Source organism: Temnothorax americanus, unplaced genomic scaffold (assembly GCF_048541705.1).
Source record: "Temnothorax americanus isolate GAGA-0224 unplaced genomic scaffold, ASM4854170v1 Scaffold15, whole genome shotgun sequence".
NCBI classification, from domain to species: domain Eukaryota; kingdom Metazoa; phylum Arthropoda; class Insecta; order Hymenoptera; family Formicidae; genus Temnothorax; species Temnothorax americanus.
Genome location: NW_027509286.1, coordinates 4288550 through 4304285, shown reverse-complemented (window position 1 = coordinate 4304285; position 15736 = coordinate 4288550). Strand labels below are relative to the sequence as shown.

Here is a 15736-nt window from a genome sequence, read left to right as displayed (position 1 = left end):
CATTACTTAAGGATGTATAGGTCGTACAGTCCCTTGCTAAAAGTTGAACTTTTAATAAAAGAAGACTTTGCATGTATGTCAAATAACTCAAAACTTTTTATATGTTAGAAGGGTTTACCGTTAACAGTTTGAGTATGATTTTTTGTTATTTAAATAATCAGTATTGTTTAAACAATTAAAAAAAATTTTTTGCGGTAAAAAATTTTGAAACTTAGAATACAATATTAGTGATGTATGTTTTACACATAAAAAAAGTTTAAAAAATGTCTTAATAATTTATTTATATTTTATTTATATTTACATAAAAAATGTCGATTCTCTATAAGAGATAATGTTAATTTTATCAACTTTAAACTTAAATAACTCTTAAATAACTTTAAAATTTTACAGAGTATTTTTAATTTAATTTAGAAACAATTTACAGCACTTTCTGAATATATTTGAAATACCTCCAATACATCCTTAATTACAATAACTTTTAAACCAGTAAGAGAATTGTGCTGAAATTTTACACAGATACTTAGACGTAATAATAGAACAATCTATGAAATTTTTAGATTTTTGGTAATGCTTTGAAATGTCACCCATACATCCTTAATTTTACTCTACGCTCAAAACTACAGTATGACGAGGTTTTGATCTTGTCGAGGAACTACAGAAGTCTGTCTCGCAGCCCGAAGCTTTCCTTTTTATACGGCCTAAACAAGGGTTTTCTGGTTTCAGAATAAGTCATCGGAGTGATTCATCGGAAAATTAGTTTTCGAAAATTATCATTTTTCTTAAGATAGAATATAAAACTTTATCTAGGGGGTTTCTTATCATTATATTGCATTCTTAAAGGTAGGTACGCGGACGATGCTTTATTGCGTGAATTGTTTATATTATTATTATTTCTACAATAAAATTTACTATTTTATTGAATTTCTTCAATTATCAAATCTTTAGATGAAGATCTGAAAAATTTATCAAATAAACCGTTGATTAAAAGAATAATAGATATTATTTAGATGAAAATAGGGGCGCAGTGTGGTCTAGTGGGAGAAAGCGCCAGACTCATAACCCCGAGGTACCGGGTTCGAGTCCACCTGAACACGGGAATTTTTTCCACCAGTATATTTTAGACTGCGCCCCGCCGCACGAGTGGGGCTCGTGCGCAGAAACGGTGCCATCATAAGCAATTAATTAAGACCCCCAAAAACTTAGGACTAAAGTACCTAAAGACACTAGGATTTTGGAAAAGTGCTAGAGTGACAGACCTGATAAACCTGGTACTAGGCTAAGGGCTGGCCCCAAAACACCTAGCAAAGAAAGAGCGGGAGATACAAAGGATCTTAGGATCTAGGTGCCATTGGGGGCTCAAGTAGAACCCCCCGCTTACTACTACTACTACTACTACTACTAGATGAAAATTAGAGCATCGTAATTATGTTTCATAAATTTTAATTATAAATGACTATTAAAAGTTATCTCTTGAAATTTCGAGTTGTTGAAATACATATGTCGCAGCTAAACTACAGAGTGGCGCACATAAAACTGGCCTCAAACAAGTTTTTTGTGACTGTATTTTGCATTTGGAGTCAGTTTTATGTGCATCACTCTATTATAGTTTAGTCGCCGAAAGAGAGATAATATACACCACAAAAGAGTATTAAAAATCTTTGATAAGTAAGACCTCTCACGAAAAACATTGAAAGCGACTGACTCTCGATTTCAGAACGAAACTCATCAACGAGATAGTCAATCACGCGTGTCAGCATTTTCGCGAAGCACGGCGGCGGCTCGATGACCGTCTTCCCTTGTCGAGAGGACGAAGAAGCCGAGGACGAAGAGAACGGTGACTCGCGGAAAGACCGATGTCTACGTCGCGATCGGCAATGTCGTGCGAGAGAATCAGGAAACGAGCGACGAGCAGTTGAGACGTCCTTGTGGAGGATAAACCGATCGCGAAATATAACGAAGTCGACAGAAGCCCGACGAGATCATGCGGGACTTCTGATCTCCCGTGACCCCGAGAAAGGCGCGACCACGACAGCATGATGTGGAAGGCGAGATGGTCACGCTTCACCGAGTGCTTCTGCCGACGGCCCGTCCTCGTTCTGGTTCTGCTGCCGTGTCTGATCGTCGTCACCCTCTACCTCACTTGTAGCGACGAGTACGAATACGACGTTTTACAGTATCCGTCCTTTAAGTCGTACAACATCGCTGAAGGTGAGAGTCTTATCCTCTCGTATCGTTGTAGATTCATTATTCGGCCCCTGGTATTTGTGGTATTAATACTAATACAATACATATATCTAACATCACAATTATTCTACTACTACACTGCCAAGTGTGTTATTTTTACACGCATAAGTAAACGTCTAAAAATAACACACGTGACTGAAGCTACTTTTATATGTTTTTTTATTCGTTAAATTACGTCATTTAACATGTTTAATCGTATTAAATTAAAAGTAAATTACGTTATAGTTAAATTCAATTTTGTATTAAATGACGTGATTTAAAGTGGCAAAAAATATGTAACAAGAGCTTCAGCTAAAATAACGTACTTTGATTTGCAGGGTAAAAATTACAAAGCGCGTTACACACACGCCATTGATTCTTTAATACACACACACACACACACACACACACACACACACTTTTTTTCTTTTTCTCTCTCTTTCTGTGTGTATGTGTGTGTGAATATTTTTATGTATAAAATAAGATAAATTGATACAAACAAAACACATTTTTTATTTTAAAAAAATATATGTATAAAACATTGCAAATTGTAAATTTTATTTAATTAATTTCAATTTAAGCTTTCTTTATCACATACGCTAAGAGAATTTTGAAATAATAGTATGTGTAGGTGTAAAATTAAAATTTAAAAAATACTTTTCTTATAAAAACTTATTTAGCATCTTCTCTAATGTATTCTATGGTGACAACATTTATCCGTAACACGGAATAATTTGCTCGACAGCTGTCAAAGCATGGTCTCTACAGTTACTCTCTTAGACAGTTACTTTCTTAATAGAATAATACGAAGTAAAAAAAGGAAAGAACGCATCGTGGAAATGCGAAACTGAACCTCTTACATCCTTTTTTTAAGAGTAGGAAACATCGAAATTTATATTTGTGTAAAAAGGCGCTTTTATATTAACAATTTTGATATATTAATTTCTATATTAACAATTCTATATATAGATGTTCATATAATTCGCTGATTCATATGCATGTATCGATAATATTATCTTATAAACTCGAAAAATATAACCAGAGATAATATTGTGTTATGAACTCGAAAATATATCGCTGAAATAATAAGTCATAGTAAGAAATAGAAACAGTTACCAAATATTTAGATTATTGCTATAAGACTTTTATCGTTTTTTTTTAACGTTTACATTTACACTCGCTATAACTTATATATTACTAGATTTTTCGCCCGCGCTTCGCGCGGGCTCAAAATCTACTCCCCTCTCCCCAAACTCACTCATTAATTAGAAGCACCTTTGATATTCTTTCTCTTCAAACTCTAACCTACATATTCGAATTTTTTTAAATAAAAAATAATAGATAATATTATAGATGCAGATTAGCATATTGTCAAATATTTCAAAAATGTAATCCTTTATATTAAAATCTTTAAATTTTATTTTTGCTCGCGCCTTGCGCGTTTCACCTTCCGTTGACCCACCATTATTAACTTTCTTTTATTTTCTTACATTTTATTTTCTTTTTTTTTTGAAATTATCAAAAAATTAGAAAAATTTTGGCACCGGTTTCAAGAAAATCAATTTTTAATAAAAAATTATCCATTAATAAAAAATTAAACTTATCCTCCAAAAATTAAAAAAATTTTGACACGACTCCTATTTCATATATAATTCTTTAAGATTTGGTCAATTAATTCCCAAAAAATTTGAAAAATTTTGTAATCGGTTTCCAAAAAAATTGGTAACGAAAAATTATACACTTTATAGCAATCCCCGGGAAATTTTACCTCTATTTTATATGTAATTCTTTAAGATTCGATTAATTAATTTCCAAATATTGAAAAAATTTTGTAACCGGTTTCCCAAAAGATCGGTAACGAAAAATTATACACTTTATAGCACTCCTCAGAAAATTCTACCTCTACTTCATATACAATTCTTTGAGATTCTGTCAATTAATTTCCGAAAAATTGGAAAATTATCTGATACCGATTTCCCCAAAGATTGGTAACGAAAAATTATACACTTTACAGCACTCCCTGGAAAATTCTACCCTTATTTTATATATAATTCTTTTAAATTTTATATATAATTTTTTTAAATTTGGTCGATTATTTTCCGAAAAATTAGAAGAATTAAAAAAATTGGTTTCCAGAAAATTGGTAGCGAAAAACTATACACTTTATGGCATTCCCCGGAAAATTCTACCCCTATTTTATGTACCCTTGATAAAAATTCAGTCTACTAACGAATGAGTAGTTCGCGGTCAGACAGACAGACAGACAGACGTCCGGTACTTATATATGTACTAGCTGGTGTCCCGGGCTTCGCCCGGGAGTCGTTTTTCTTTAAACTATTTTATTTATTCAGTAAAATATTCAAAAATAAATATTATTATTAAAAAAATGTTGTTTATTAATACTTATTATTTCTCGAAAAATTTTAAGAATTTTAAAACCGGTTTTCAAGTGTATTTTCTAATTTCCGCCAATTTTCAGATATTGGACCTTTTTTTTTGTTTTCCGTTGGAGGAGAAAAATGCCTAATGCATACCTTAAGGCCGGTCCCTAAGGTTATGCCGGACTTGCACCGGCTAAAACCTTCCCCAGCCTATACAATGCCCCGCCGGGCTTCGCCCCGGAGAATATGTAATAAAACACGCAAATAGTCTTTCTCTCTCTCTCTCTCTCTCTCTCTCTCTCTCTCTCTCTCTCTCTCTCTCTCTCTCTCTCTCTCTCCCCCTCTTCACCTCTCCCCCTCTCCCCCTTTCTCTCTGTTTTTTTTCACATTATCTCGATTTCTGAAACCTGGCTTCACTCTCATATTTCTGACGACTTAGTTCGTATCCCAGGTTATTGTCTGCTACGAGTGGATAGAGAAGGCAGGGAGGGAGGGGGTGTTGCTTGCTATATTCATGACTCGCTGCGCGCTCGTGTTCTGGCGTCGTCGCCTCCGTCCTTCTCTAATGAACCCGAATTTCTTGTTCTCGACGTTCGTGGCGATGCTTGCGAGCCTCTCCTTTTCACCTCGATGTATCGTAGACCGAGAGGAAAAAATTTCAGTAAGTATGTAGACGCTCTTACTTCCGCTATGCATAATTATAAGAATATTATTATTTCAGGCGATTTAAATTGCAATCTCCTTTCCTCATCATACGAATCCAATCACCTCAGAGACATAGTCTCGCAATTGTCGCTCAACATTGTCGAGTCGCATTCGACTTATCACACTTGCTCTTCTGACTCATGGTTGGACGTTTTTATCGTTGATAGCTTGGACAAGGTTTCTTCGTTTCATAAGTCAGAGGCACATTTTATCAATGGTCACGACCTTATTGAACTTACGTATTCATTTATGGTTCCGTCCCCCACGGATCGTACATTGACTCGTCGCAGTTACAATAAATTTAATGAGCATAGTTTCGTTGAAACTCTCACCTCCAGGTTATCTTCATCTTTTGCGGCAGACTTCGGCCTGGAGAGCCTTAGTGTGCCTGACTTGGACAACATCCTGAACACCATAACCAAAGACTTCACTTCTAGTCTAGACAGGCATGCGCCTATCCGCACTTTTCGCGTGAATCGTCCTTCGGCACCTTGGCTCACCGAAGCTCTCGCTCGTGAAATTCAGCATCGCAACCGTCTATATAATATCGCCCGAAGATCTGGTTGTGTTCTTGATTTTCACATCTACAAGCAGTTCAGGAATAATCTCACGGTGGAATTGAGAAAGGCTAGAGAACGCTTCAACATGGCGAGATTATTCGTGATTTCCAACCCATCCAAGCTATGGCGCGAGCTCACTAATCTTGGCCTTGTTGAATCACCTTTATCCTCACCGCTTAATTACTTTTCACGTGACACTCTGAATGCTCATTTTGCCTCCATCTCCAATTGCTTTCCTTCTTGTACTCAATCTCAATTTTCTGATATCATCTCATCCATAGCGCCTGATACTCCTTCTTTCAGTTTTTCCCAGATAACCGTCGATGATTTATGCTCCTTTGTCTCTTCATCTTCCGTTTCTCTTGCTTCAGGTATCGATCACCTACCACTGTATGCTATAGCGTTGGCCCTGCCACATGTGGCTAATCTCCTCACTTCATTCTTCAATATTAGTTGTCTCAGGCTCAGTTACTTTCCGTCGTTATGGAAAAAAGCCATACTACGCCCGCTGTCCAAAGTTAAATCTCCTGTTTCCCCTTCCGACACGAGGCCTATAGCCAACCTGTATGAGCTCTCCAAGGTGTTCGAGAAGATTTTACATCGTCAAATCACTGACTTTATTGAAACTCATCGCATCCTGGATAGTCGACAATCTGGCTACCGCAAGGGTTATTCCACCCGGTTCGCCCTTCTGCGATTATTCCATGATATAAAGTACGGTGTTGATATTGGCGAGGTATTGATCCTTGTCCTTTTCGACTTCAGCAAAGCCTTCGACACAGTCTGCCATCTTCTACTGTTGACTAAACTCAGGCGGTTGGGGTTCTCTGATTCTGCCCTCGAGATGATTTTTTCTTACCTCACAGGTCGATCCCAGGCCGTTGTTGACCTTGAGGGTTTGTTCTCTCATTGGCTATCTGTCACTGCAGGGGTTCCGCAGGGTTCTGTTCTGGGCCCTCTCCTTCTCGTTATTCATAAACGACATTGGTGCCTTCCTCAGGTTCACGGAGCGCATTATATTTGCCGATGATACGCAGATCTATCGCAGGAGTCTCCTTAGCCAACTGAATGTTGTCTTGCAGCTTGTTGCTTATGATGTCGGAGTCATTTCAGAGTTTGCTGCGAACAATGGCTTGACACTCAATCTCAAGAAGTCTAAGGTCTTGATTCTAGGAAGTAATAGTTATGTTAAACATTTGAATCTCAGCGACCTACCCCTCATTTCAGTCAATGGCACTTCCATCCCATTCGTTACTGACAATGAGACACGTAACCTCGGTGTCATTATGCGCTCCGACCTGTCCTGGGTAAGCCACGTTTCACACATTTCAAAGAGGGTACACTTCACACTGCATAAACTTAAATTTCATAAGAACTCCTTATCACTAAATCTACGCATAAAACTTGTGACTACTTTGATCTGGCCACTCTTGGACTACTGCTCTCTGGTCTATAATGACTTGTCTGATGAGCTCAATACTAAACTTCAGCGACTTGTAAACTGTGCGATCCGTTTCATCTTCAACCTAAAGCGCGATGAACATATCACGCCCTATCGTCATCAACTGGGGTAGTTATCCGTCAAATCTCGACGCCTCTATTTTCTCGGTGTAGAAATGTTTAGGGTGTATCATGATTTGTCACCTAGCTATATATCCAAAATTTTCCTTGATCCCGACTCTTTAGCTAGGCGATCTTCACGACTAGCGCAACCGCAATCTTTCTATGTTCCTTTCCATAGAACCGAAGCGTACCACAAGTCCTTTCATCTTGCCGGCGCTTATTTTTGGAACTTGCTTCCTAACAAAGTGATATCGGCAACGTCTGTCGCCGGTTTTAAGAATAAGCTTCACAGCCATCTTTTCTCCCTCGAGCGTAGTACTGTTTAAGTTTCATTGCATCTGCCAGCTATGCATGATTGAATTTTGAGTGTCTGCTTATTTCCGTCTTATTATATTAATTGTATTCTTTAGTTTTTAAGTTTGAGTGTCTGCTTATTTCCGTCTTGTTTTATTAGTTGTACTCTTTAGTTTTTAAGCAACTTTCTTCATAATTTCACTTTTATGTTCATCTTTGTATTTTCATTTTTAGTTCTAGTATTATGTTACACTTTTACTTTTACTTTTGTATTCACTGTTTGCCTAAAGTCCAGACTATGGCATAAAATAAATCAATCAATCAATCAATCAATCTCTCTCTCTCTCTCTCTCTCTCTCTCTCTCTCTCTCTCTCTCTCTCTCTCTCTCCCTTTTCACCTCTCCCCCTCTCCCCCCTCTCCCCCTCTAACCCTCTCCCTCTTTCCCCCTCTCTCCCTCTCTTCTTCTCTCCCTCTCTCCCTCTCTCCCTCTCTCCCTCCCTCTGATTCTCTTTCTCTCTCTCTTTTTCTCTTTCTCTCTTTTTTGCTCTAAAATGCTGTAAATTAAAAAATACTACTTTCAATTAAACCGATTTTCAAAAAAATACCAGTTCCCAAAAAAATCGGTAACGAAAAAATATACAGTTTATAGCATTCCCCAGGAAATTTTACCCGTTTTATATACAATTCTTTAAAATTCGATTAATTATTTCCCGAAAAATTCGTCAAACTTTTAATACCGGTTTCCAAAAAATTCGATAACGAAAAATTATATAGTTTATAGCACTTCCCGGAAAATTCAACTCCTACTTTATGTACAATTTTTTGAGATTTGGTCATTCGGAACCGGTTTCCAGAAAGATCGGTAAGAAATACTATACACATCATGGCGCTCCCCGTAAAATTCTACCCTTACTTCATATACAATTCTTTAAGATTCGGTCAATTAATTCCCAAAAAATTGAAAAAATTTTCGAACCGGTTTCCAAAAAGATCGGTAACAAAAAATTATACACTTTATAGCACTCGTCGGAAAATTCTACCCCTGTTTCATATATAATTCTTTGAGATTCGATCGATTATTTCCCAAAAAATTGAAGAAATTGAAAAAACCGGTTTCTAAAAAGATCGGTAACGAAAAACTATACACATCATGGCACTTCCCGGGAAATTCTACCCCTATTTCATATATTTTTGGTAAAAATTCGGTCCAATTATTTTCCAAAAAATTGGAAAAAATTCTAATATCAACTTCCAAAAAGATCGGTAACGAAAAATTATACACTTTATAGTACTCGTCAGAAAATTCTACCCCTGTTTCATATACAATTCTTTGAAATTCCGTCGATTATTTCCCAAAAAATTGGAGAAATTAAAAAAACCGGTTTCCAGAAAATCGGTAACGAAAAACTATACACCCTATAGCACTACCCGGGAAATTCTACCCCTATTTCATGTAACCTTGATAAAAATTCGGTCCACTAACGAATGAGTAGTTCGCGGACAGACGGACGGACAGACAAACAGTCGCGTTTTATATAATAGTATAGATAGTATAGAAGTATAGATATAGATGAAAAATTCAAAAGATTTACTAATGCGGTCAGTGTTTAAAAATTAATATATCAAAAATTGACTGCGATAAGTTCTCTCTTCGATATCCTTAAAATATTGATAAATTAAGTAAAGTCCTTTTTCATCAATTGTCAACTATTTATAAATAATACCATATTTGATGTGGTGAAACGAATGGTTTAGTAATAAACCTGTATATATATCTGAGCGCGGATATTTTATACACATTTTCGTACAAGTTTCTATTTCCATTGACGACATCTTGAAGATCTTAAATGTTTTTATACAGCTGTAAAAAGCTTTCGTTCCTCATTGCAAAAGTGTCGTCTATTCGTTATCACTCAAAAAAGCACGCTATGCTAGCAAAAGGACTCCGCGCGATTCTTATAAGAAAAACGTTTTCGGTCAATTTGCTTAAATATGTGATTTGTTGTAGAATTACATATGCAGACAGGCAAACTCGTGTAGACAAACGTATACAAACTGTTCTTGTGAAGGAGATTTTCAAATGCTTACAATTCAGAAACTAATCATAGAACATTGATGAAGTTTGAGATTTTCCATCAAGGATGCAAGAATTAAAACATATCAATCAAATTTACCAGTTTTTTTGACAACGGAGTCAGCGTTATTATACCGAATTATGTTTGGCAACAGGCATGGTGGATGGTTACCTCGTATGGAATCCGAAATGTCACATGCTGTCCAAAAAACCTCTGGATCCGTCCATCGCGAAATTCGTGAGGAAGGAAAAACTGGAGAAATGCCCGAACGATCGTGTCCTCTCGCAAATTTCGAGGGAACCTAACGGCAGCGTGTTTCTTTTCCTCGATCCCGCCCTAAAGACCATGCACAGCGATGTCGCATGCTGTTGGTCGTCTGTAGTTAGGCCCAAGGTGGATAGACCCAAGAAGGACAATTACGACTCAACGATATCGTAAGATTTATGATCGTCACTCTATACATTGAAAGTTCCAGTGTTATCTTAAGACATTCGGATGCCTTCAATAAACAAAGTTTAATCAAATCAGAAAATAATTAAGTGGCAAGAGTTAATTTGTCTATTTATTTGATGCAATAAAAAAACCGTATCTAAAACGATCAAAGTCGTAAGCTATATGGGGTAAACAGTACAGTTGTTGGCCACTCTATATAATGATTTGCTACATTTTAAAAAATTAAAGATTATAAAAAAATACTATTAAAATTTTTTTAATTATAAATATAAAAATATTATATAATTATTATTTTTTTTATAATTAAAAAAATTTTAAAATTTTTAATTTTTTAAGATGTGGCCAATTATTGTAGAGTGGCCAACAACTGTACCTACTGTTTACCCCTAACTGGCCAATTAAAATTTTTCCTGAAAAACACTTGCCGATCATTTCTTCTCAATAGAGTCAAGCAGTGCGAGAACTTCACGGGACAAGTGATGCTTCCGCGCGAAGTGGAGGTGGCGTACGTGTCATGCAAGGCGAAGACGAAGTCGAAGCCCAAGACGAAGACGAAGAACGCGAAGCTGTCGGCTACGGTGAATACGGTGTACGAGAACGTTCACGCGATCCTGAACCCGGAGAAGGTACGCGAACGCATAGATCACAACGGCAGTCAATCCGGAAACTTTTCGAGGAAGTTAAGCGTGCTCATCCTCGGCATCGACAGCGTCAGCCGACTAAACTTCTATCGGGCCATGCCGAAGACCGAGCGATACCTGCGCGAGACCGGTTGGATCGGCCTGAAGGGCTACAACAAGATCGGCGATAACACGTTTCCGAATCTGATGGCGATCTTAACCGGTCAGACGCCGCAGCAGGCGTACTCGCGATGCAAGCCGACAATGGCCTACAAACTCGACAACTGCCCTTTCCTCTGGCACAACTTCCGCAACGCCGGCTACGTCACGGCCTACGGCGAGGATGAGACCATCCTGAACACGTTCAACTACCTCAAGGTCGGCTTCGTCGAGCCGCCTACGGACTACTACTTGAGACCGTACATGCTAGCCAGCGAGAAACTTCTCAAAATCAAGAAAAGGTAATAAAGTTTTATATAATTATTATTTATATCTATCGTCTAAAAACCTAATTTTTTTTGCCGACTGAAGAGATTTCCTTTTGCGCTGTTTACAGATTCAACATGAAATACTGTACGGGACCCGAGTTGAGCTTTGAACGGATCTTCGACTACGCTGTGAACTTTGCTCAGACCTTCGTCAGCGCGCCGTATTTCGGTTTCTTCTGGACGAACACGATCAGCCATGATAACATGAACAGCATCTCGTCGATGGACAATCGTGTGTTGAAGAGATTCGAGTTTCTGGAACAGGAGGGAATACTGAACGACACGATGATAGTCTTCCTGAGCGACCACGGCATGCGCTGGGGTGAGTTTCGCAACACTTTCGTCGGCTGGTACGAGGAGAGATTGCCGTACATCTACATCTGGCTGCCGGAATGGTTCCGTCGGGAGAATCCCGACGCCCATCGAGCTCTCGCGGTGAATCAGAATCGACTCACCTCGCCGTACGATCTCTACGAGACGCTGCGGGATGTCCTTGCCGTCGGAGGTGGCGACGCTGATTCCAGTTCGGGATGTTCCACCTGTCAGTCCCTTTTCACCCCCGTCCCCAGAGAGAGGGGCTGCCAGGACGCGGGTGTGGCTTATCATTGGTGCACTTGTACGGCCTTCAAGTCGATCAACGTCAACGACAGGATCGCCTTCGGTGGTGTGCAGAAGTTCCTGGATCATGTTGAGAGCATCGTGAAAAATTACAAGAACAAGAAGGGTCGGCGACTGTGCGCGCGGCTCAAGCTGAAGAAGGTGCACCGAGTGAGCCAAGTGATCGACTTCGGCACGGATAGCCCGTCCAGCGTCGCGTATTTCTATATGATTCAGACGGCACCCGGCAACGGGAACTTCGAGGTAACCATCAGATATCACGGCGACGGCAATTACACTCTATCCGACAGCGAAGTCAGCAGAATCAACCCATATGCCGTGAGCGCCAGGTGTCTAAATCGCGGCATGAAGCAGTATTGTCATTGCATGAAGTAGACATCGCAAACTCATCCAATTGGCTCTGTACGCGGTGTCGCAACTTTCTACGTATGTACTTCATTAGCGTTTCGATGAATCGAATCAATCGCCGCAGAAATCAACTTTTTTAACCCTTAAGTGCGCAATTTTTCGTGGCATTCTGAGTATTTAAATAAATAATGACTACTTAATAATGACTACCTTAAAAAATATTTAAAAAATTCTTCTTTACTAATAATTTAAACCCTTTACAGGTGGAAAGGCCCTTTATGCCTTTCCATTCAAAAGGGAAAAAAGAGTCAAAAGGCTCTTTATAAATATGCAAAATCGCGCGTTTTTAGTTTAAACTTTATAAGGGAGAACGATCACGGAGCATCGAAAAGTCACTTTGCATATATGCAAAATTATGCACTTAAGGGTTAACCAAAACGTATAACTCGTTAGAGAAGAAGCGACTCCCACACAGCGGCGAAAATATTTAAATGTTACTTTAAATAACTTTTCAGAAACGTAAGACCTCGCGACGAGCGTTTGCATGACGTACTACCGCGAGTTTTACTTCTGCGTGTCTTTTCCGCAATGATCGATCAAACTTAATTGCTTTATTAAATATATATGTACTATTGAAGTAATTTTCATCATGTGACAATTTTGAATCGATTTCTGTTTAACGCGCAAAATGTGTGAGGCATAGTTCTACTGATATACTTGGTACATATCAAAAGTTGATTGCCTCATCTCAAGGAACTAGGGACCTGAGTGTGGATATACATGGACATATTTCGTTTACCAAGAATAGCTGGGACTAGATTTTTTTTTAAGCCACAGCTAAGCAATAGTCTGTTCGATATCAATGAATTAAATTTATTAATTTAAGAAAAAAAGACCTTGCCCAAAATGGGCCATTGGCGCACAACATTGAATCATATGCCATTTTGTAGGTATTGTTATTGTGTACATCATTAGAAAAATAAGTTTAAGTTCTGGGATGGTGGGCGGAAGAAGTTATGACTGATGATTCAATTATCAGTCTTATTAATATCTTATTCATTATCACCGTCAGAACTGTCAGAAAATGATATAAAAATTACTTCAATATGCTGATAGTAGTGTGATTCTTACGTTTGAGTGTTTTTTTTCTTTCGGCCAAAAAGTGCAAACCAGGCCTGACTTAGTCAAACAAACCCATAAGTTTTTTCGTTTACGGGAAAGTGCCCTAAGCGCAAAGACGTCTGGACGATATTATAAAATATATTATTTTATATAAAATTAATGATATTATAATATTTAAGTTAAATAGTGTAACGTTTTTAGTGCCAACTAATATTACATATGCAAAATTTACACTCTAAAAAAGAAAGTATCTGTTCCCACGTTTTTGAGACTATGTTATTATTATTTCTGTCAACCTCCTCTATACAAATGCATATAGACGTCAAGTATGTGCGTTTATGGCCCAAAACCCCCTAATAAAATGGGCGAGGTTCTTTATTGTTAATGAATGGAAATTAAATATAGGCTAAATGTCGAAAATTATAGACAAGAAACGTCTGATGTTACACACGTCTGCAAAAGTATTATTAGACAAAAAGCTGAAGACATACAAAATTTATAAAAAAGTATGTCTACTATGGTATTTAAAGTGTTATGCATTCTCGCGCAATTCCAGATACAATTTTTGACAGTTGGCTGATATTTGTATCTACTCTATTACATTTGTGTAGTTTAACGGCGAAGAAATAATCGCGAGAGAACGAGCATTATGTGAAAAATAAATCCGAATTCCGCACCTCGGTAATATTTGTCGTGCAATTAAGGACGTTCTCTCGTCCTTATACTAGAGAAAATCGATTTTCTTAGGATTTTCTTGAAACTGTAAATATACGTTAATTTAGGTGTGCTTTATGCATGGTATAAATTTCAGTACCTTTTCCGGTATAAAAAATCAAGATACTGAGCCTAAAAGTTTCAATTTTTACTAATGAAAAGATTTTTCAGGTTAAACGGTAAGAGATACGAGGTTGGCCAAGAGGACCAAAGTTGCTCCTCTCGTCGAGGTCTATAAATGCCAAAATTAAAAAAAATTAAATTTTAAGTTTTTTTTTCGAAATTTTGAGGTTCAGTATCTTTATTTTTTATACCAGAAGAGGTACTGAAATTTATACCACGCATAAAGCACATCTAAATTAACGTATATTTACAGTTTCAAGAAAATCCTAAGAAAATCGATTTTCTCTAGTATAAGGACGAGAGAACGTCCTTAATGGTGCACTGCGCTGCGTTGGACTCGTATATACATATATATATCTTACCAGAGTCGCGCGCGCTCACCGCACGGGGTAACTTCTTTCCACGCATCGGTGCACACGTCGATCGATCGCGAATGTATGACACGTCTCGTTCGAATCGATGCACGTTAAAGATGCATGAAGCTTCAAGTGCCGTATAAACACGGTGAAAGAGCTAAGGACATATCCGAAAGAGAGGATGAATGTATTTTCGTGGTGACGATGTATGACGCTTGTCCCTTCTTACGAATGTGTTACCACAAGGCATTAGCTGTTTGTAAGTAACGCGTGTGCCTGTCTTACAAGAAGTGCCAAATCCGTTCTGTGCTAACCCAGAGGGTCGAAACGAACTTCTCTACTTCCCGCACCGACGGTCCGATCGCCATAGATTTTACGTTGTCCTACCAAAATATTCGCATAATAATAAAAACAAACGCGGACTAATAATAAATAGCGTGTCCCAGATCTGCCAAATAATATTTTAGAGATAAACTTTTCAGAATTCCCAAAAGTCGATTACAATGTTTTATCAAAAGATTTATTTCTGAAATATTCTTTGAAAGCCTGAGACACAACCCTGTATATTTCGTGTTACAAAGTGTGTGGATCGCTCTCTCGTACAATGAGTATGGAATTTTACGTGTAAGCTGAAAACAAAGGCCAATGAATATTTGACATATATTTTACTACGACGTTACGTACGCTTTATTCTAAACAGCATGAAAATGTGAGTCTCGGTCTAATTAAAAGTCGTGTAATTAACGAGCACTTCGTGATTATTTGGAGACGCGGGATCCACGTGGGATCTCCGTCGAGAGTCAGCCAAGCCAAGTTAAACCGAATTCCTTAGATGACAGAAGTAGAATCTTATTGCCAAAATCGTTTAGAAGCATATCGCATTCTTTGGGCATATGTTCTTAATTACAAGATCCCAGTCTCAAAGACGAACGTAAACTTATCGCAACAGTTATTTGACGATTCTTCAGATAGAATTATTAACTCGAGGATTATTTGCACAGATTTGCGTATATGTACGTCTTTGAGGATAGCGCATTTTTACGATAAATCATTAAATTATTATTAACGTCATATGGAAGCGTTTCTTATCTC

General features: G+C 37.8%; 1 protein-coding gene across 1 annotated transcript; it reads left to right on the top strand.

The window, feature by feature from the left end:
* The first annotated feature begins 929 nt into the window (after nucleotides 1-929).
* On the top strand, nucleotides 930-15715 carry LOC143894975 (uncharacterized). Its single transcript, XM_077401697.1, has 4 exons — nucleotides 930-2208; nucleotides 9957-10236; nucleotides 10701-11336; nucleotides 11432-15715. Exons 1-4 carry the CDS (start codon nucleotides 2034-2036, stop codon nucleotides 12354-12356), a joined length of 2016 nt encoding a protein of 671 aa, XP_077257823.1. The 5' UTR covers nucleotides 930-2033; the 3' UTR covers nucleotides 12357-15715.
* Nucleotides 15716-15736: the final 21 nt, after the last annotated feature.